This window comes from Colletes gigas, unplaced genomic scaffold (assembly GCF_013123115.1).
Source record: "Colletes gigas isolate AHSC1104 unplaced genomic scaffold, ASM1312311v1 Colletes_gigas_Sc00003, whole genome shotgun sequence".
Taxonomy (NCBI): domain Eukaryota; kingdom Metazoa; phylum Arthropoda; class Insecta; order Hymenoptera; family Colletidae; genus Colletes; species Colletes gigas.
Window position 1 is genome coordinate 9,600,549 of NW_025106632.1, and position 22,121 is coordinate 9,622,669.

At 40.7% G+C, this 22,121-nt stretch overlaps 2 protein-coding genes across 3 annotated transcripts in view; one reads left to right on the forward strand and one right to left on the reverse strand.

Annotated features, from left to right (window-relative positions):
- The first annotated feature begins 1,194 nt into the window (after positions 1–1,194).
- On the forward strand, positions 1,195–12,388 carry LOC122404630 (cytochrome P450 4C1-like). Its single transcript, XM_043408769.1, has 14 exons — positions 1,195–1,349; positions 2,258–2,463; positions 2,543–2,652; positions 2,882–2,972; positions 3,109–3,294; positions 3,403–3,496; positions 3,572–3,674; positions 3,748–3,850; positions 3,921–4,027; positions 4,100–4,168; positions 4,465–4,633; positions 4,706–4,885; positions 4,957–5,165; positions 5,236–12,388. Exons 2-13 carry the CDS (start codon positions 2,310–2,312, stop codon positions 5,121–5,123), a joined length of 1,533 nt encoding a protein of 510 aa, XP_043264704.1. The 5' UTR covers positions 1,195–1,349; positions 2,258–2,309; the 3' UTR covers positions 5,124–5,165; positions 5,236–12,388.
- An 82-nt stretch (positions 12,389–12,470) lies between these two features.
- The window catches only part of LOC122404814 (nephrin), a 513,791-nt gene continuing 504,140 nt past the window's right edge, over positions 12,471–22,121 (reverse strand). Inside the window, exons 6-18 of one of the 2 annotated variants that reach the window (XM_043409060.1) lie at positions 21,457–21,747; positions 19,936–20,235; positions 19,411–19,547; positions 18,836–18,992; positions 18,446–18,748; positions 18,077–18,352; positions 17,711–18,001; positions 17,419–17,597; positions 16,112–16,532; positions 15,130–15,282; positions 14,655–14,782; positions 13,814–14,000; positions 12,471–13,173 (exon numbers count right to left, since the gene is read on the reverse strand). In XM_043409060.1, coding sequence (XP_043264995.1) covers positions 12,749–13,173; positions 13,814–14,000; positions 14,655–14,782; positions 15,130–15,282; positions 16,112–16,532; positions 17,419–17,597; positions 17,711–18,001; positions 18,077–18,352; positions 18,446–18,748; positions 18,836–18,992; positions 19,411–19,547; positions 19,936–20,235; positions 21,457–21,747 — 3,248 coding nt within the window. In that variant the 3' untranslated portion in view covers positions 12,471–12,748. Of the gene's footprint in view, positions 13,174–13,813; positions 14,001–14,606; positions 14,783–15,129; positions 15,283–16,111; positions 16,533–17,418; positions 17,598–17,710; positions 18,002–18,076; positions 18,353–18,445; positions 18,749–18,835; positions 18,993–19,410; positions 19,548–19,935; positions 20,236–21,456; positions 21,748–22,121 lie in introns of those variants that run through there. The other variant, XM_043409061.1, reaches the window with a different exon arrangement.

Here is a 22,121-nt window from a genome sequence, read left to right on the forward strand (position 1 = left end):
AAAACAATTCCACTTTGTGATGTGCATTTATTTAGTACTTAAATATTTTAAAAGAATTCAATGACCCTACCATTGCCCTCGTCGCGGTTAATAGTTTCTTCATGCTTGGGTTACATTCGAGAATCGACCTCTGTTCCTCGTGCTTTCTGCATCCAATCAGTACATGTTCAATTATTACATAGATTCTGCACGTTTCACAATTACGTGAAAGTGTTTTCCCACAAGGTGATTATATTATTATTTTTTCTCTGGGTTAATCAAAATTAATGGTAAAGTTGTTTACCATTTTACTATCCTCAGATCTTGATTACCGAAGTATAAGAACTTCCCGTGCTGTTCGAATCCCAGTGAGCTGAAAGAGCAACCATACATGCACGCACTCGCACACAAAAAGCTGCATGACTCTGGACATACCTTTGTGGACTTTAATACATTTTTTTCTCCAGTTTTAATAACTATTTGCACAGTAAAATCACGCACATCTTCTGTTTTACGATTTCAAGTTTATTACGCGACAATATACCGAGTCTACAGCAGTAGAATAAATCTCCCTGGAGAATACGCCTCGCGGAGGATGATGTTCCTGGTCCAAGTTGAAAATCATGTCCTTTGTCGCCTGAGTTTCTTTCGTCCATTAAATGCTTTCTTTCCTCTCAACTGATTCAAATATCTCGTAATAAGTTACACCTCCCATGTCCCATTTAATGCAACGTAAAACTGTTTTCTCTCGTGGGTATTACGTTTTACAGTCGATGCTAATGGTCGACCAGAGTCTACCACTGTTCTTTACATTTAGGACTTTAAATCATTCATTTTTCGTCCCCTGTGACGTGTCTGACCGTTGACTTTTATTATCTGCGACGAGAATAAGCGAAACTTGGCCTGCTGTGCATTTAAAATTTGAAATAAAAGCTCTGGACCGAGTACAGCCAAAAAGCTTGGTCGCTGAATCGATTCGACAAGTTTATTCGTCGAATAAATGTTTTTTAGCGGTCAGCAATTTATGAAATTGTCGAACACAGCAGCATTTTTGTTTGTGTGTGTTTTTTTTAAAAGTTTTAATGCCCACGAGAGTAACATACGTCAAAGATTATCGTGTTTTCGTAATCCCAAAGTAAGACGGTGCATACGTATGAATGAAAAACTGTGATTGATGGCATTTTTTTCGTGAATATCGTAGTGGGCACACGGACTGTCACGAGGAGATATTTATCCGCGTAGACAGTATGCATTGAGATTCTGTCATAGCAAGTTCTCTTATTCCGAGTCAAATGTGCGAGTTGACATAGGATTTAGGAGACTTCCGTTCGGATTCGCTGCAACCTCGGACGACCGAGGCGCGTTACAGGGTGAGCAGTCTGTTACTCCGTGTTTCGTATTTAGGAAATGTTTAGTGACATTTTTAGCAAACAAATAACCGTTCAAGCAAGTAAAATTAACTCTTACAGCTATTTAGAATTTATGGAGAATAGTAGGAGAAAGTTACGTTTCAATAACTTGCATTGGATTTCTGTTAGCATAAAGTATCGTTTGTCGCAGAAAATAATATTATTAAATGAGGGGAAAAATAAGTCTAATATTCAGAAGATTCAGAGAGGAATTTTTGATCTTTACAGAATTGATAAAAAACATTTCTTTGAAAAACTTCTTAAGGGGCCTTTCTACTTTGTGGAACTAAAAAAATCGAATGTTTTTTTTGTGTTTTCTTTTAATATGTAGTCTTGAAAATATATCTACCAAATGTTAAATTGAAATTCGGAAAACTGACGAAGTTATAGCCTGCTGAAATGTACCTATTACCTACGCAGTTGGGCGCCGTTCGTAGAAACTGTTGTTCGTTGATCAACAAAAACTGCGTAATTAATAGATATTATGCGTTGCAAAAATTCGTAAATATAGTTAAATATATAATAAATATATCCACAAAAACCTGAATTAATCGCTCTTTAGTAGTTCGCAAAAAAAAATTACTAAGAAACGTGTATTTTTCTTGCCTACAAAGAAGAATGGGCCCTTAACACTTTGACGGCCGCTCTCACGTATACGTGACTTTGCGAGCTAGCAGACGTTGGCCATTGTCACGTGTGTGTGATCTACTGTATCAGTCACCATTTCATTATACATTCAACTTATTACGTTGAGGTTACATTTATAATTCTTTATAATAATATTCCTAGCATCTTCGTGTATCATATCACTTTGGTGCGACCATTAAAGTGTTAAGCGCCTTACCCTCTCGTGTATTTTATTTTCGCAGCCCATTTGGGTCACCATTGTCAGACGCAGAGAAGAATTAGAATTTTGCAAAAATGATCACCGCAATATTATTCTGCATAGTCGCAGCACTATTTGTACACTTCATTGTTCTACATTATGGAAAGTATGGCAGGATTATGAACCTGATACCGGGTCCTCGAGTAATGCCATTACTCGGGAACCTGTACGATCTCCATGTTCCGTCGTGTAAGTCAAACAAATAATATCGTTTATCCAGCAATGGTAAAAATAAAAACCAATAACAACCATTCATACGTTATTACAGCGGAAATTTGGAAATTTATGCGACAGTTGGGTAATCGATACTATCCGATTTATAGACTTTGGTCTTTCACCGTGCCATTAGTTTATATTCGCCATCCTGACGATGTTGAGGTAATGAAACAGTTATATAATTCCGAACACCACTATTTACATATTAAATAATAATATTTTGGGACGTCTGTAATTCTTGCTAATTTATACAGCTTACCATAGCTATAAAAAAAAAACAAATGTATAATTAATGAAGAAAAGAAAGCTGTAATATGCATCCATATACGCGACACTCTCAGTGTACGAATTAATTATTATAATTTACATGAAAAACTTCTGACACGTTTAGACGATACTTGGAAATCCCAAATCCATCCAGAAAAGTGAAATGTACGATCTTCTCATGCCCTGGTTCGGGACTGGACTTCTCACCAGCGGAGGTATCATTTCTTCTCCCGTTTCATTTTTACAAAACGATTCTAGGAATTGACGAGGAATTTATTAGGAATTTTTATTAAAATATGACCGGGATAAATGTACTGGTTATCGTTTGTTTTTCGTTTCCATTTCTTTCAGGTAGCAAGTGGAAGGTACGCAGGAAGATATTGACACCAGCCTTTCACTTCAACGTCTTGCAACAATTCATTGACATTATTATCGAGGAATCAGAACGTATGACGAACTTATTGAAGAACGAAGGAGGTGCAGTCGTGAAAAATCTGATGCCCTTCTACAGCGAGCACACACTGAACGTGATATGCGGTAAACTATCGTGAAACTTGTACAAAATTCTACGAAAGTTATTGCAACGCGCCACTGCAAATCTATAACGTTTTCCTTGCACGCGTTTCACGTAGATTTCATTTACAGAAACTGCTATGGGAACTTCTTTGAAAGATAAAGGGCGTTTCCAACACAAGTATCGAAAAGCGGTATACGATATGGGAAAAGTTATAGTGTACAGGTAAATAATTTCTGGTATACATTACCATGCAATGTATGCACAGTAACAATATATTTTTGTGCATCGATTTTGTAGATTGATAAGACCGTGGGTTCATTCTCACAACATTTTCAAATTCTTCCCCCAAGGATGGCATCAATCTAGATTACTCAAAATATTACACGGTTTTACCGACGAGGTGAGAAATATAATTTCTAGTTCAAACTATCATCCTGATACTGGATTAAAACGAAGTTAACAATACGTTATAGATCATCGCGGAAAGGAAAGATTATCATGAGAAGACAAGTGGCAAATATTTGACTGGATTTAACGATGATCCAAGTCTGAAGGATAATTCCGACGATGTAGGAAGTAAGTAATGTTTGTTCATCAACGATACTTCCCATAAATCCCATTTCCACTTATTCTCATTTGTTTGCAGTTCGTAAAAGGAGGCTTGCTATGCTCGATCTCCTAATAGCAGCTCATCGTAATAATCAGATAGACGACAAAGGTATAAGGGAAGAAGTTGACACTTTCATGTTCGAGGTACGTTTCTCCAATTTATTTTTGTTCTATTAACAACAATCATCTATGTGAAAAAATCGTTTTTCGTTTCAGGGGCACGATACCACGGCGGTGAGCCTTTGCTTCACTACTATGCTTCTGGCTGAACACAAAGAAATACAGGTGACTCATTTTTTAACAATTTAGTATAGTTAAGAAATCATCTTCGATTTCTAGACGGTATTACGTACAGGTAGAATTAATTATAGCAAGTAACGAAATTAGGTATAATTGATAATCGAATATCATAGTATTCATAACAGTGTTTTTTCTTCAACTATGATGTTTTACTAGACCCTCTATTTTAAAGAAATATTTGCAACGATTAAACAAAGAATCTTTATTCTCGTCTTATTTCTTCAATTTCTATGAAAACATATATTTAATGTTCAAGAGAGTTAAGAAGCATTGGTTTTCAGGCTAAAGCCAGAGAAGAAGTGAAGGCGGCTTTGGAGCAAGCTGGAGGCAAAATAACCATGGCCACTCTGCAAAATGTACCATATCTCGAGAGATGCATCAAGGAATCTCTTCGACTTTACCCAAGCGTACCATTTATATCGCGTACCCCGGAAATGGACGTTCGATTAAGTGAGTTACCAAACGTTATTTACCAATCGCGAAAAGCCACGAAAGTAAGATTCTCTACGATGATATTGCCAGGTAACAAACTCGTACCGACCGAAACGGTGGTCAACGTGCTCATCGTAGACGTCCACAGAGATCCAAACTATTGGCCAAATCCGGAAGTTTACGATCCGGATAGATTCTTGCCTGAAAATATGAAAGGACGTCATCCTTACGCCTATGTACCTTTCAGTGCTGGTCCACGAAATTGCATAGGTACGAAATAGAAAGTCTTTCCAACAATACGAATACATTTAACACCGAATTTTTGGTCTCTGAATTTGCAGGACAACGATTCGCCATGTTGGAGTTGAAAACAACATTGTTATTCTTATTAAACGATTTCTATTTCGAGCCTGTTGACTATTTGAGGGACATGGATATCGATGTAGATTTGGTCATTCGTCCTACGCGTCCGATTCGAACCAGGTTTGTTCCCATCGAGTCTAAATGATGAGGATCGAATATCGATGGCGGTGCGTGGATTTCGAGGACAGTAAGTACAGTGAGTTCATGCTGATAATAACAACGATAAGAATCGATTTAAATGTAATTTAAAATCCTAGACACGATGTTGCAAACACGATGGTTACGAGTAGAGCACATTAGGCTTTGGAGTGCAAAGAAAATCCAGGGTGTTTTTTCGAAATTGCTGAAGGTTAAGGAGTTTACTATTCTTACATATTTGGTGTTTTCAAATTAGCTTTTCTTCTTGAAGTTTCAAAGTTCAAGAAACAATGTCGTAATTTGTGTAATTTTTTCATTGGGTTTGAAACTATGGATGTCAGAAATTATATTTGATTATTTCAAAAGTCTAAAATTGTTTTATATTTACTCAATTATCGGCACATTGGCGCGTAGTTAATTTAAAAAACAACGGCACAAAGTCGGTGCAATCGAAGTTTGTACGCATAATTATAATTTATATGATTTTAGTTCCTTACATTGTTCTACGTCAAGAGATATATTTTATGTACTGTGGCGAATATATTTTGTAATAAATTTTTAAAAATAAGGTTTCTGTTGTACAAAAATATACTCTATATTCAATACGTATAATATGTGATAATTGTATGCATAGTGTAATGATTAATATTCTGTAATTCTACAATTGATTTTTTAGTCTTATTTTTACCTGTAGAACACATTGACAAAATATGAATGGAAATATACGGAATACATAGATTCCAATTATCTGAATCATCTTGTCCCCGCCTGGTTCAGATAAATCGAGTTCCACTCTTTAAGTTGTCTACGCTGTAGAACAAGATTATGGAATAGGAAGCGTTCCCTCAGGTTCGTTTCACGCTAAAATGAAGCAAACACAACGTTTAGTTGACGATCACTTTTAATAGTTGAAATAGGAAAACAATGTACAGATACAGAATTTACATTCCTAGCCGACAAAAGTTGCTAGATAAAATGTTAATCGTAAAAAATGAATTAAAATAAAACGATACACTTAACGAGCGGCTTATTCCTTTTATCTATTCGCTTATCGGTTAGTCCTTTACCTAATTACGATGATTGAATTATTAATTATAATTATGCCTTTTGTATAGACACACAGGTGTGAATACGTAATGGAGATTCTTAAAAGCTACACAATGTTTTTTTCTCTTTACTTTGGTTTTAAAGTAAGGACTAGTATGTTGAGCTTCGCTCTGTCTCTATGTGTAAAAACAAAAATAGCAAAATGTCGATCAAACGAATCCTGGCAGTTCCTTTTTTTTTATTTTTATTTCTTCCCCCACCCACAGAAAATCAACAATGGTACGTAAATTCGTGCAGGGGCAACGTCGTGTTTACGTCGACGACTGAAAAATCCAAATATCATCGAATACATCGGGTAAGCGTCGTTCCACGTTCTACACGTCGCGACATTATTCGGAAAATACGATCACATCCGCTATGAGCACAGTTTAAGTAGGAGTTAAATTACGCATATTAACATCGAATACATCGTGATACGACGTACGTACACAATAAAGTATTCCTTCTCTTCCCTTAATCGGTTTATGGTCGCAACGAGCGCGTTTGCGCGCGACGGTAACGTTTAAACAAAAAACATCGGTAATGCGATATTACGCTGGTAATTCTCTATCGTCTAAAATGCTTTTTCGATAAAAATTGTGCTTATTCCCAGACTTTCACTATTCGAGAACTACTTTTCGCGGGGAATAGTCGCGGTTCGAGACACCGGATGCGACCATAAACCTTAACCGTTCTAATTAACGTTACTGCGATGAAGGCACGAGGCGTGTGTGTTGAATCTTGTGCAGAGGGTGCAGTGAGACGAGCACAAGAAGGAGTGTGTGTGTGTGTGTGTGTGTTGGGTGGGTATTGTTTGCCCGAGCATCGCCGCGTTCGCGGTTCGCGATAGAAACGCTTCTCTGACGGATTTCTACAGCGAATGAACGTCAGAACGTTATCGATGATTTACACAGACGACAAGCGAAGCTCACAGAGTAATGTATACCATTTAGAATTGGAAATGTAATTTAGAATTAGAATGTAAAAATACTATGTATATATACAAGTAATTAATGTACCAATTTTCTGGTGTCTTAGTTTATATTACACGGTTTTCTCATTCTCCCCGTCTCCCGTTTTGTTTTGCTTTCCTTTCGTCGTGGGAGTGTCTCTTTACTTCATCAGTATTATCGGTTGTACTTAAGAACAGCGATGATTGCTCCAAAGAATTACGTTTGTAAATTCTGATCGCAAAAATTTAGCCGTGACGGCGGCCCGCGTAACAAGTATGTTATATCGTCCCGCTATGCATCATATATTTATACATTGAGAATGTCGATTTCTTGTTGGCACACAAACGGAAGCAACATATATATTCGATGATACGCTTAATGATTTTGCGACACATCGTTCACTCGTATCGCTCGATATACGTGATAAATTGTTGTTTCTCTGCTCGACGGGTAAGAAATCTGCTTCGAGGTTCTAGAAACAAGCCCTTTTTCTTTGTTCGTTAAAATTTTCTTTGCCTTAACATCGTTTCTCGATGAACCTGATTCCAAATAAACGTTGACATTTGACTTTTTAAAAAGGAATTTCATCAGGGGCGTTTCAGGAAGCGAAATTTCTCGCCGTCGTTTCACAGTAAAACGCAAGAATCGATTTATCGCGATCAAAGTATAGCGTACTTGAAATTGAAGGTTCGTGTTCCGTTCGATCGAACGGGCAAATCGAATCGAATGTAAAATCGAGTCGTTCGAATATCATAAAAAACGATTAAACTGCTCAAGTGTTATCCAGTCTTCGCCTCTTGTGGAAATGGTAATTTGGAACGGATAAGTTCGTTACGGTAAAATTCGTCACTTCACTTTCGGCGATTTCGAAAAACCTCGCGAGTATTGGCCGCGACAATTTCCCGCGTCATTTTGTCGCACGATGTATCATCGGGTCGAAGGACGCGTTGTGTACTAACGTCGGCGAGAATCAGTTTTATTTTCGTTCGTTTTTCTCTTTTAAAAATAGGAAAGAATACGAAAAAACGAATACGAAGAAAAAAACATCAAAAGTGATACGAATATATTTACGAACTATTTACGAAAGCTCTCGATCGTTTTTCCTCTTAATTTGATATAATTCGTTATGCATTTCATTTTTCGTGTCTATCTAAGTGTATATGTACATTATATACATGTAAAACGTTTAATTTATCCTTCGTACCTTAATGATTGTATAATTAGGATTGACTATGTCTTAGAATAATCAACGGAATTATTAATTATTGTGTAAAATATGAAATATCGTACTGTTAGATGGTATGTCCATCTCCAAGGTACCATTTTGGACGAATATCGGTCCGTCTAACATGCCTAGCACTTTGATGAGCAAATACTTTGGAGATTACATAATCTAATAATATCAGGTAATATTAAGTATAGATGATTTTTGTTATTAATTACAAATATAAAACATGTATATGTAAATAGAATTCTTAATTATGCGCAAACATGTTCTCTAATTGAGCATACGTGAATTTTTTTTTTTTTTTTTATCATCAGTCTAAGCCGAACGGTGCGGCTCCATACACAACAGCAGCGGTTAACAATACACGTGTTTTTTTTTTTTATTATTTTTTAAGCTTTGTAGAATCTACCGTAACAAATCAGTGTCCTCCCCGGTAATGAAATAACAATAGCGCATGCTACGAAAACGTTATTCGTAAAACTTTCAAACGGTTCTCAAGCATAAAACACACATGACAACGGCGCGGAAAGTATACATTTCGATTCCGTTGAACGACACCCCTCTTCTCCGGCAACATTTTCCTCTCGCGCAATTTACATATTTTTTGTTTCATTTATTTTATTTCACCACCATCCCGTCACATGTGCCTCGGGATATAACAAGCCGGGTGTCTCGGATCGGTTCTCGCGTGAATCGATGAACGGTCGCCGATCGCCGGAGAACGAACAAGTGAAAATAGCGTAGGATGCGATCGATCGTCGACACATCGTTCTTCACTACGACGTTGAACGAGACCCCGTTGGATAAGTACGATTGCTCGAAACATACACGCCTGCGCACCGATTACTCGTATTTATTTATAATCGTGATCGACGCGAGAGCGCTATCGCTGCTCGCGTGTCTGCGTATGGGATATGCGAAACGGCGCGTGTTTCGTGTATCTTCGGAGCAATCCCACTTACGTCTACCTTAACTTTTATATCCGTACGATACGCGAGCCAAATTAGAAGCGGCGACGTGCGTAGATTTCTCAACGTAATTTTCACGATGATCATACACAGAGAACATCGGACGTGAATTAGTCAATACTTTTTCCTCTATTTATCGTTTGCGTGAAATTCATGTGGAAGATAATTCAGATTGGGCGCGTATCGATCGTGATCTTTCATATGGAAATTGAACGAAACTTACACTTGTCGACTGATGCCACGAGTATATCGTCGTCACTCGTCATCGTGTGTCCGCGAGACTCACCATCGCAATAGGCCAAACTGTGCGCGATCTTTTTCGTATCGTTTTTCTTTTCTTCAAAAATATATGTCGACTACTTAGGCTTTCGATAAACGGAAAGACGTCGTCTCGTCCGATAACTGGAATAATTATTTACTTACTTTTTTTTTTTTTCATCATTTTCATCCTCGGGATATAATTTGTGGCCTAGCGTAATAATCCTATACAATATTTCATTATAGCTTAGGTAAAGTGAGACCCTCATATGATCCATTTTTTAATTACTTTTTTTTTTTTTTCTGGAGTGTGTGTAACGCTGTGACATATCGCGCTATTTACAAGGATAATCAATATTAATGGAAATAAATGCAAAAATATATATGTATAAACATTTAGTTGAACTACGTCTTTTCTGTTCTTATCGTTTTTGCACAAAGACCTTTGTGCAAATGCAACTTCTAACTTGGCTGTGCCAGGGAAATACTTTTACTCTTAACTAAACTCATACTCGTATAATTAAACTTATGTACTATTGTCTTTTTTTTTTTTTTTTTGAAGATATCACTACTCCAAGACACTCACTTTTACTTCTTTTCCTATCTTTCGTTTGTGTATGTTTTGTTTTCTTTTTGTTACTTCCGTATATAGACTTCACTGATTATGTTGATCGTATTTTCTTTCGGTTATTATTTTTTTTTTTTTTTCGTGATTTTCAATATCGTATCGTTTCGTTGCGATATCACACGTTTTTTTTTTTTTGGGTAGGATATACAAGTGGCTCGAAGCTATCGCTGTCTTAGGAAAATACGCATAGCGAAATTTTACAAAAAAGTCAACGGCTTTCACGTGATGATAATTATCTTACATCAATTAACTATAAAACGTTCGTGTTCGCGGTACAGGAATAAAAAATCAGGCAGTGAAAGTAGTCGAACCTCCGTCGCTCAGAAGAAATGGTGTCTAGCAGTCCATTTGCGTAAACGCTCGAAGGGTTAACAAAAAAAAAAAAGGCTACTTATTAGATATGTTACAAATATTAACCATCGACGGACGATATTTGTAAATATTTGGCAATTTTATTATTTCGTAAATTTAATTATAAAATATCACCGACTGTACCGCGTCTCTTAATAAAACATTAAAAAACGATTTACTCGCTACGAGTGTGCCGATTTTGTTAACCGAACTGACGAAACTGTACACAAACACGACGAAATGGAAACAAAATCAGCACGAGTTGGACGTCACGTGAAAACAGTTCACCCTATAAATATTCTCCTAACTCTAGTCACGGTTTAATCGTTCGTATTTGTGCTGTATTATCAATCTCGATAACAAAACCTCCTAATCACTTGGCGGAATATCTAAAAAAAAAATAACATCGTCGGCGAACAAAAACGTAAGCTCGCTTCATCGAACATCCGGAATAAAACTGTAAACGCGTATAACGTTTGGAATCGCTCTAAATGCGATCGATTAAAGTATCCGGTAGTATTGACTTCTGGACTCGGCAGTGAAGAACTGTTCCACGTAAAAAGCAAAAGAAAAGAATGGTGACGAACAGTAGAAAGGAAAGGAGTATTTGCAAATTTGTTCGAATCGAGTTCGTAGAAAGAGCGGTGAAATTCTTATCCCGTGTCGTTTTTAACGCGTGAACAAAATTCGATCCGCCAAAGTGGGGTTTCCAAGCACGAGATGGCCGAAGCAGCGTCGCTAGCACGTCTCGTGAATTCACTCGGGATAGTTTTACCTAAATGTCGCCTAGCATTTTTAGTACCTATCTGCTCATCGAGTATCGTTTCAATCCGCCAAGCGTCACGACAGACTGTTCTCTTCGCGGAACAAGCTACCTCGTGACGCTTTTCCGTTTTAACAAGTAAGATCCGTTCAATCTAACAGAGAACGCGTCGCGGGTAATGAGCAAGAGGGAAAGGGGATGAAGGAAATCCAGTCGGATCACTACCGATTATGAACGTCGTCAACTGTTTCCCTGTGTAAAACGATTGTCTCGCTTCCTTCGAATTTCAAACAAGAAGTCGGCCAAATGTCCGGGTAGACCTCTCTTTCAAACGATTGCAAACGAAACCATGGACGGTCGTACGTATATACGAAAACGAATAAATACATGCGAGCGCGACTTCACGATGATATCGAGAGCAGCGTCGTCGGCTACGCGAGTCATCGACAAGACATCCGTTGCGGGCTTCGATGTTATCGCCGATCGCTGTATCGATATTACTTTCAAAAGAGCAGCTTACCGTGAGCAATAATAACCTCGTATAAAAACTGAAATCTAGAAAGTATCGAATATTATCACGGATCGTCGATCATCCTTGTCTCTTCTAATTTGCGTCGGTTTTTCTGACCAATGTTGGATCGCACGTGTTTGTCGGTTGTCGGTACAAACTACGAGTAACTTATTCCAAGGTAAGAGTAGTAAGGCATAAACGTGATCGTAAAATCCATACTATACCTCTGTGCTCTCGGGGAAACGAAACATCCACGGACGTTATCCACGTCCACGCCGTTCCTCGGCTATTTTTTTTCCGTTCGCGTAGACACATTTGTCGAACTCTGTTTCTCAGTTTCACTATGAAGTCGTCACAACGAGTAAAAACCATTGTTACGAGAGCGCAACGAAAAAAAGTATCATTGAGCAAGCGGCGAGCGATTGCGAACGTATGTACATCCTTGATCGATCGTTCTTCCGTTCGACGCGTGATATGCGAAACGTAAACCACGTGTAAATGCGCGAAAATGAACGCGGGAAACAAATGAACGCGTAACGTATATGCATTCCGGTTCGTAACATTGTACCGCGTGCTTAGTAAAAGTACGTTAATAAAGTCCTCTCTGGTATTTACATGCTTCTTACTTTCTTTCATGTTCAAAGAAGTCGTCGGAACACCCACACGAAACTTCCGCGAGCGTCGCCGCACAGCTTCCCCACGCGTGCGACTTGACCCGAGATCGTCGACGCCGGTAACGTCGAATGAGGCCGTAGAATCCGTTTCAGTTTATCCACGAGCATTCCGATTAGAGCCGGGTGGTTCTTTCTGTAACGGTAATAGTCTCGTCCCGTGGTACGGCGCGGTATTTGCCGCGCACCGAACTCGGGCCGAAGATGGGCGATCCTCAGACAAGATGGCCGTCGATGTCGGAATAGGTCGGCGTTGGGGTGAATGTCGACAGCGGGTGGCCGTGAGTGTGAGGATTGCCGGATACCGATCGCGCGAAGGTCGTCGGTGGCGGGGGCACCGAGGGCGGTATCGGTGATTTCGATCCCGCCGTCATCACGGTGACGTCGGGCGGCGGAACCGGACGCGGCAAGGTTCGACTGCGCGTCAGCGTTCCGGTTCCGGTGTTCAAGTGGCCCGACACGATGTGCCCCGTGGGACTCATGGATGGATAGTACGCTCCCGAGCCCGGCTCCACCACCGGAATGGGACTGTGGTTCGTCTCGTATCCCATGTATCGTCCGTTGTCGATCTCCACGCTGTAGAAGTTCACGTCGTTCGGCGGCGCTGGACTTGGGTTTCCGATGTAACTCGATTTCGAAACTGCAAGTTCGAAAACTTTCGTTAGTCGGTGCGGTGTCTATTGCTCCTGTTGTATAGGTGTTACTGATTTCTAATTGGGACATTTACAGTCGTGGATAGAATTAAGTGGACGGGTAAAGGAAATTATTAGAAATTAAATTTAACCAAAGTAGTATCGCAGACGAAGTGCATGAGTAGACCTTGCGTCGAATGTATTTTTTCGGTTACAGAATTGAAAACAAGAGGAAGTGAGACAGAAAATGAAATTACAGAAGCATTCCTGGCCACACATTGTATTTTCGATTAGGAATTTTTTTCTCGAAAGTGAGTAGGATTTTGGGGGTATGTTTATTCACCAAGAATGATTGTAAGTGACCCTCGCAACTAAAAATAATTTTTTTAGAACGTTTTAAAATATTTTAATTTTAATGAATTTTCGAGATCGTTTATTTTTCGAAAGAAAAAATTTTAATTTTTTGCGAACTGGTTCTGAATGGATCGCGTTAAATATTAATATTAATTTTGAAATATTTTTACGGAACTGGGTCTCGGCCAATAAAACTTTGGGAAGCCCTGAGAGTTTACTCGTAAAAGTCACTTTGTTCATTCCATTTACGGTCTTTTTAGAAAATTATTTGAAATTCGTTAGAAAAATGCGTACCAGAAAGTGTCCCACTGGCTGTGGTTCGCTGTGGCGGCGAGTCCATACTCATGGGTGGTTGAATATGGTTGCTACGACGACCAAGAGTTCCCTGATGATGTACCTGCATCTCCAAGTTCCCTTTCCCAAAATCTTGCATAGTTTGATCTATTAAATACGTGCTAGCTGCTGTTTTTCGGCCTTCGTCCTGTTGCGTTACATAGAGAGAAATTGTGTCGTTAAATTCACGCGTGCCGCAGAGATAAACCTGCAACGTTTCTACGAGAGTCGTTAAAACGGCAATACCAAATCGTATAATAACGCGGAGTTGCGTAGCTACCATTATTCGTAGCGTATCAGTATGAAGTACGTTACCGTGTTTACATGCAAAACGGAGCAACGTTTCGTGTTCTGTTTCGTTATTAATTTCATCATTCTGATACATTACGAGAATTCTCGGCGTGTACACGTGCATGAGAAATAGTTCTAATACATCCAACCCAAAACCTGCCTATACTTAAGGATACTGTAAGAAACGAAGTAAGACTATGATAAGTATAAGAACGGGAAAACAAAAATAAATGTGTTACTGCTGGTCGAAAGATTGTACTACTTGATTAGGTTCCAGAAGGGTATGGGTCTATTATCGAAATCATAATACGAAGAAAAATAGTACGATACGACAGAAAAGAAGAAAACAGAGGGGTTTCGAAACACGACTGTTCGCAAATGATCCCCGATAGGACTAAATCGTGAAAGGTATCCAAACGAAAGTAAAACGAAACAGAAATGTGTTAATAGAACTCAAACCTACCCTCCGGCATTACTTGTTACTAAGAACATACTGACTGATCGCACTGACCACGTAATCGTTAGTGTCGAAGTTAACGTCGCTCTTCTCGTCCGATACCGAACTTAATTCACCGGTCATGGTGTCTCCATTGACGGTGGACGGTGCGTACATATCCGCTGTCTGGGATTTGTTAAGCCCTGTGCAAATAAAAGAGAACAGACGGGGATGAGAAACGCGAAACTTTTCAGACCGATGCCTGTCGTTCGTTATTTATATTTCTTTGTTGATTCATTGTGCGAAGGAAACGCATTCGCTCCCATTCGACGTGTTCACTTACGATCTTTATTTCGTTTTCTCATAATGTACCACAACACGATGATCAGGATATTAATGACAAAAAAGATGAGGGAGGTTGCGGCAAACGTATAGATATAATTCATTGCAAAATCTCCCTTTTCCAAGAGAACGTCCGGCAGGTTCTCGGCGTTATTCGGCCCTAGAGGATAAGCAGAAAAAGAATATATATGATAGTGATTATATTTACCGGAACGTTGAGCCTTCTTTTTCGATTTTAATGTAGCAAAGACTATGGGCGCAGCAATGAGTAGGCAAACAGAGGCGGAAACAGTGATGATAATGACGATGATGTAGGAAGAATTAATCTCGCTGGATGTCACGTCGGTAGGTGGTGCCTCCCCTGTAAGCCAAGCCAACGCACCCATCACCGGAATTGTTATTCATGCAACGGCGGTCCACAAATGTTAGTTACATCTAGCACGCCGATCGATTATTAAACGCACTCGCGCGACATTTCATTAGCACATCTAAGTCCATCAGCAATGGTAATCTTTCATTTGAATCCGTGATTAGGCACACAATCGACGACCAGTTTACGTTACGATACAGATCAGAATTTACGATATTTACTCCGTTTCGACGACGAACGATATTTCGTGCCTGTTATCAATTGACGATTTTCGTGTTAATCAGTTCTGCCAGAGACACGGGATTTAGTAAGAGGCCGCGATGCGAATGGTTAAAGCGTAAATATGACATGGACGTCCACATGATGCAAAATGTTACTCGAACGAACATGAACGAATAATTCATTTTTTCGATAGAGAATAGCTCAATGTTTCGTTACGAAAGCACGGAAAATATTAATCGCTACTAACGTCATAATCAAGATACGTATTAACTACTTTCGATTGACAATGATATGTCACTATCCCTCTACTAAGCGGTACTACATACTAGAACGCATTACGGTACTCGTATCGACGACAACACGTGATAAGTAAAGTATGCGAGATACGAAATGCATGTCTGGTAATCGAAGCGTACGCATAAATTCGCATCGAACCGAGATTTGTTAGTAAACGAGTCCCGTTGTCGCAACAACGATCCTCTCGGAATTGTTAGCTCTAAAATGGTAATACAAATGGCAAAAGGTACTATTGGCTCTAAAAAGCAATCATTACGGCACGCACAGCGTTCTACACGTTCAACCAAATTCCAAGACTTACGGAGCGTCTGAACTTTGACAAGATCGGGAAGGAAGCCACTGTCTCCTTTCTTGTTAATGGCTTTCACGCTGAACACATAGTAAGTCCCCAGGGACAGTCCGGTTATCGTGGTTTTATATACTCCCGGGGCAATGTCTACATAGTGGTATCGATCCTCGTAGTCGAGTGCCTCTCTCCAACGTATTTGGTAGGATGTCGGTAAGCCCCCGTCGAATCCTCTCTTCCACATAAGAGTGACGGTATCGTGGGTAACGTTATAGACCTCTAGATCGGTTGGTTTGTCCGGCGGTGACGTGACGTCCAAATGTATGATATCCGTCGACTGTCCCATGCTGTTCATCGCTCGGCATTCGTATTTCCCATAGTCGAGGGACGTCACGCTCAGAATGGTCAGCGTCGATTCGGAAAATAGTTCGCTTAACTGTAAAAACAACAGAAAAAAGAACAAAGGCTGACTCAATAAGCGCACAGAATTATTTTGTATGCGACGAAGAGATAACACAGTTTGTAACTTAAGTAAAAATTGTATATGTAGCTGAGGATTATTATTTCTGATGTTGTGTACTAGCTGCAAATCTTTGCTGAAACTGTTTCTGTCCAGATTGTAAACAGTAGTCTTCGCAGATAGCTGAAAAATTTGTTAGGATTCGTGGATAATTAATTATATTATATTTGTTAGTCAAATGGAGCTTAAGGGTTTTGATACTACAAAGGATAACGGTTTTTGAAATATTTTCCTGTGAATGGAAAACATACAGCTGATCGTTGTATGCATGTAACGTATCGTTATTGGGTCAGCAGAATTTGGAATCATGGAACCAAGCGAATATTTTGTGAACGATACATAAATAAATGAAGCTACTCAGATTTGATTGTTCAAAAGATTCACCATTTACTTTGGCTCCTTAAGACTTTTAATTCGATACGTAGCGTTGTCGAGAACTGTTTATGTTGTAGCGGTCACCGCGGTTTACGATTCACGCGGCGACGATAGCTATTTCCGAGAAAATGTTTACCGCGCGATGAAAGGACGTTTCAGGTAGTTTGCTCGTCGACAGCCTCGATAGCTAATTGCGAGCGTCGTAAACCGTGAATTCTTGGAAGACGCCCGTACGAGGCGCAACATCCCCACCCCGACAAAATTAGGAATCGATAAGGAAGTCAGTCTTGCGGAAACATCGGAAGGAACGACTGGTCGAAAGTGCTCCGCAATCGCGAACACCACGAACAAATAAAGACTGTGATCAACGGATCTAACGCGCGAGTTTCGTTACAACGTCGACGATAACTGTTTGTGGAAAACTTACGTCCGTGTGTGTGATGCTGTACTTGTGTTCCGTCACGTTCGGTAACAAGGTCTTCCCGTTGAAAGTCCAAGCGAACCGTGGCAACGGCGAGCCACGCGCTTTGCAAAACAGCTGCACGTTTATCCCCTTGTTCGCGGCCGCTCTTCTCGTCAGAGGTGTGTTCATCATTTGCGGTTTGACTGTAACGTAGGAACGTTTTATTGAGAATTTCCATAAATTGTCGTTTCGGTTGGCAAACGAGCGCGCGGTACCGCGGTTAACGAAATCCTATCGATCAAACGAATGCACGTACAGTTAGTGACGAACAGAATAGGCTCGGAGGTGACGTTGCCGATTCCATTGTTCACTTTGCATTGATATTCTCCGACGTCTTCCTGATCTGGATTTTCAATGTGCAGATAAGAAGTTTTGTTGATGAAAGAGGTCGAGTACCGTCCGGAGAGCTCCGAGTTCGAGCCAACTTTCTGCCACGTGACGTATTCGTCTCCTATGGGGCTGCCATCCACCTCGCAGAACAATTTTGCCTCGACACCTGGAGGATACACTATACCGGAAGCCGAGGTGCCTTTTATCTTTGCAGAGTCTGAAACGGACGAAAGGTAACGAAAGTTAAATGCTTCCCTAGTACCGTACAACCATACGCGTTGCTTGTACTTACATTGAACGGTCAGATTTAATTGATAGAACGTCGTTCCTTCTTCGTTGGAGGCTTCGCATATGTACGTTCCAGCGTCGTGGCGATCCAGTTTGGTAACGTTTAACATCGAGCCGCGAACGGATATCCTCCTACTGTTGCTGACCAACGGCAATCCGTCTCTGGTCCACGTGTATGTTATTTCATTGGGATTGCTCATAGCAGAGACAGAAATCACGAACGGTTCGCCTTCCATTCCGATTAACTCGTGGGGCTCTATCGTGGAGAATATCGGCTTGTCTGCGGATCGGGAGCGAATTCACGGATTAATTTCGGTTTTAGAACAGGATGTTCACCGGCGTGATCAACGACCATTAGTACTGGTATACTCACACAACACGTCCAGGGTTGTAGCATCGTGAATTGATCTCTCCATTTGATTGTTTCTCGCTTGGCAAGTGTACACCTCGCCGTTCATATCTTCCGTGACGTCCAACGTGAGTTCGACGAACGACAGATACCCTCCGTGTAAGCCGGGTTTAGTGCCATTTTTGGTTCCCTGAACCGGAATACCGCCCTTCCACCACGACATTTCTGCCGCCGGGTAGCTGCTGCTCGATTCGCAAATGATACGACCCTCTTGGCCCGCGTGCAAGTCCTGGGGTTCCCGTGAGATCTTCACTTTGTCTGGCGGGACTGTTACAGAAGACCAATACGTTAATTGTGAAACGAACATTTTGCAGAAATAATCTTCAAGCGATAACGAATTTTATCGAATCTTACAGTTGACTTTTAAGGTGAACGTTTCAACCAGAGGAATTTCGGTGGCAGAATTCGATCCCTCGCATCGTATGCGTGCATCGTTGTCCGATGCATTAACGAGCATCGTCAGCTCGCTGGACGACATAGGACGATCTCTCAATCTCTTGATTCCAGACATCTGAAATTATTCGATTTTTTCTTACGTAAAATGTGCTACCGGATATAACATAGTTTTCTTTCTAGCTCTGGACTCTCAATCTTAGTTGCATGTGTCTTATAGTCTAACAAGTTTAAAAATACACGAAGATATTAACAATTTGAAAATTAAAGTAGGTGAGTATACTTCTTTATTTTAAACAGTCGCTCCAAATTATTTTTGAATGGTTCTTTGCATACATTTTTGGGAAATTTGAAAGACACGTCTCTTTATTAAACACAAATGACAACTTGAACGTTTTATCCGCTTTTCTTATAGATCTGTCGATGGACCAGGAATACTACTTTCTTCAACAGCACCTTATGGTACGTTTTACTCATTTTTTAAACGATAGATCGTGTACGAATGACAACGAATAGAAGCCAGAACTCTTTCTCACCTTTATGTTGTTCTTGTACCAAGTCAGGTTGGCCGGGGGATTTCCCGAGATGGCGGTGCACATCAGATTCAGCACCGTGCCAGCGTCTATCCTCGTCCCTTCCGCGTAACCGGTGATACTCAGTTGCGACGGCGGGTCTGCACACGATAAAACGCGTGACGGAACAGGAACGTAATTTCGAGCAACGATCGCAGCCGTTCGAAACGCGTCGCGGATACAATTACGGGGAAGAAAAGACACGATTCTCGGGATCGAAGGAATGGAACAAAGCCCGGGGAACAAGCATCGTTGGAGGCGGAATTAATTTTAACGGGAGTTTGCGTTACATCTGTATGCGGAGGTATCGGGAGTTTGAGCGCAGCAAAATTCACCGGGATCCGGAATAAACCGCGAGGAAGCGCGGAACGGTGTAAAGTCTGATCTCGTCCGGGATTAGTTTCATATTAATCCCGCGGCTACGTCCAGATTGCGCGCGGATTAGGTTTGCATCGTATTCGTTCGGCTAATTGCTCGTCGTGTACTTACAAATCACTGTTATGGTGTGCGCTTTGACGACGTTCTCCGTGAGTTTGACGTTCGACGCGTCGCATATCACGACGATGTTGCGGCTGGTGCGATTAATGGTGAACGTCACGTTGGACGTGGTAATCCATCCGCCCTGAGGCGCCGGCTCGGTCCTCGAGGCGTTACTTTCTAAATTGTGACCGTCGACGTTCCATCTTATGTCCGACGGCGGATTCGAGTTCTCAGTCGTGCAAGTCATTACCACTTGCTCGTCGGCTTTCGCCTCCGTGGGCCCGGTGATCGTCGCCCCGGACGGAGCGACTGGAAACAATTGCAGTCTCGTTAATAGAGTTCGCCTCTACCTCTGAGAAAGTCAAACACAATCATTCCCCGGACATTCGTTCGAAGGCATTGTCACAAAATTTACTAACTCTTCCTCTTCGACAATTCCAACGAACGTGCCACGAATAGCAAGTTTTCTACGTAAACAGTTTAATACAGTGCGTATATCAACCCCTTAAAATGTAAGGAGTCGTAAGGATCGTTTGGAAATATATTAAGCCATAATAGTACTTTCTATTCCTAGATAGAGCTATAAAAACGCAGTTCCGCTGGTTTATTGTAATTAATAAATAATTTGTCATCACTACGAATTGGTATAATATACGCAACGAAAATGCATATTAACAATTTTTAGGCGCGAATACTAGGTTAAGAATTACTGGAACAGAGTGTGAAATGTACAAATTCTACCCTATCGTTGCAATTATTGCAAATTGTTTACATATTGCTTCCACGAATGGAACGAAGTTAAGACGATCGATAAATATTCTGATTCCGGTTCGTTAAGCATTCTCTGAGCGCCGGGTAGAGAGAAGTTGAAGAATTCGTATTTTTCTGCTCCATTGGGTGTCTCTTTAAGTCACTTCTTCCCGAAAGCCCTCACAGGCACGTCCTGAAGTGTAGAAACGCTAACCCCCAACGCTTTGCGAGAACCGCCGGGTCATAGACCTGGAGGCTACGACGCCTAAAAGCGCGATCTATTGTCTCCGAGGGAAAACGGGACATAAATTTTCCTTCTAGACGTATAAAAATAAGCTTGTTTAAAGATAGAGCAAGCATACAGAATTTTTCATGACGCGCGATACCTGCTTCAGCGGTGGATAGAGTACGTATGTACAACAGGGTGGACCTTATGTTTGATTATCGAAATTTTTATACACGACCCTCTGGATTTGTTCAAAAATAATTCCTTCTTTCTGGTTTCTGTCAATTGATTGTTTATGGAAATTATTAAAGGGTCGCACGATCAAATTTTTGACCAAGAGTAACCAAGGTCCACCTCAATGTATAAACGGTCGAAGAATCTCATAAATAGGTGCTCTATTTGCAGAACACTGGAGTAAAATAAATTTTAAATGAAATCAGACTGTGAAAATGAAATCGAAGCGAGCCAAGGGAAACAGAACTGTTTCAGATTCCCTGAACTCGATACGATTTTAATTGTGCACGGAGTAATTGTTTAACGATCGCGATTCTTACAGAGCACGGTGAGATCGACGTGAACTTTCATGGGCTCGACGCTCATGATGTTGGACACCTCGCATCTGTATCTGGCGTTGTTGTCCTGGGCTTTCGCGACGATCGACAATACGCTCTCGGAGACGCTGTTTTTGGTGCGATACACCGTCATCACCTGCTCGTTGTTCCTGTACCAGACGATCTGCGCAGGTGGGTTTCCGCCACGCGATCGGCATGTTAGCTCCAGCTGCTGTCCACGCTTCACCGTCTCGCCTTCCGTATATCCCTCGATGTACGGCGTGCCAGGTAGATCTGAAAATTATTCGATCCTGTGAGACACCGAAACACCGAGACCTCCATACTTCCGCTAATGGGAAAAGTTTCGTAATAAAAGTACGCCCGGCGGGGGAAAGGAGCGGAGGAACACGATACGGAAGATTAATACGTGACTGACAGATTGGCGTACGGCTACTAATTAATGCGACTCGATGAGCGTGGGATCGGAATTAACTAGGCAAAAATAATTTACAACAGCGAACAGCGGTGCTTTGCGATCGATAAAAGTTAAATTGATGATTCCTAGAAGCGTACGAGGCCTCGAAAATATCGAGAATCTCAAATATATCGGAAAACTCGAAAATTCAAAGAGTTTAAATAAACTATCAGTTATAAGGCGAAGATCAACT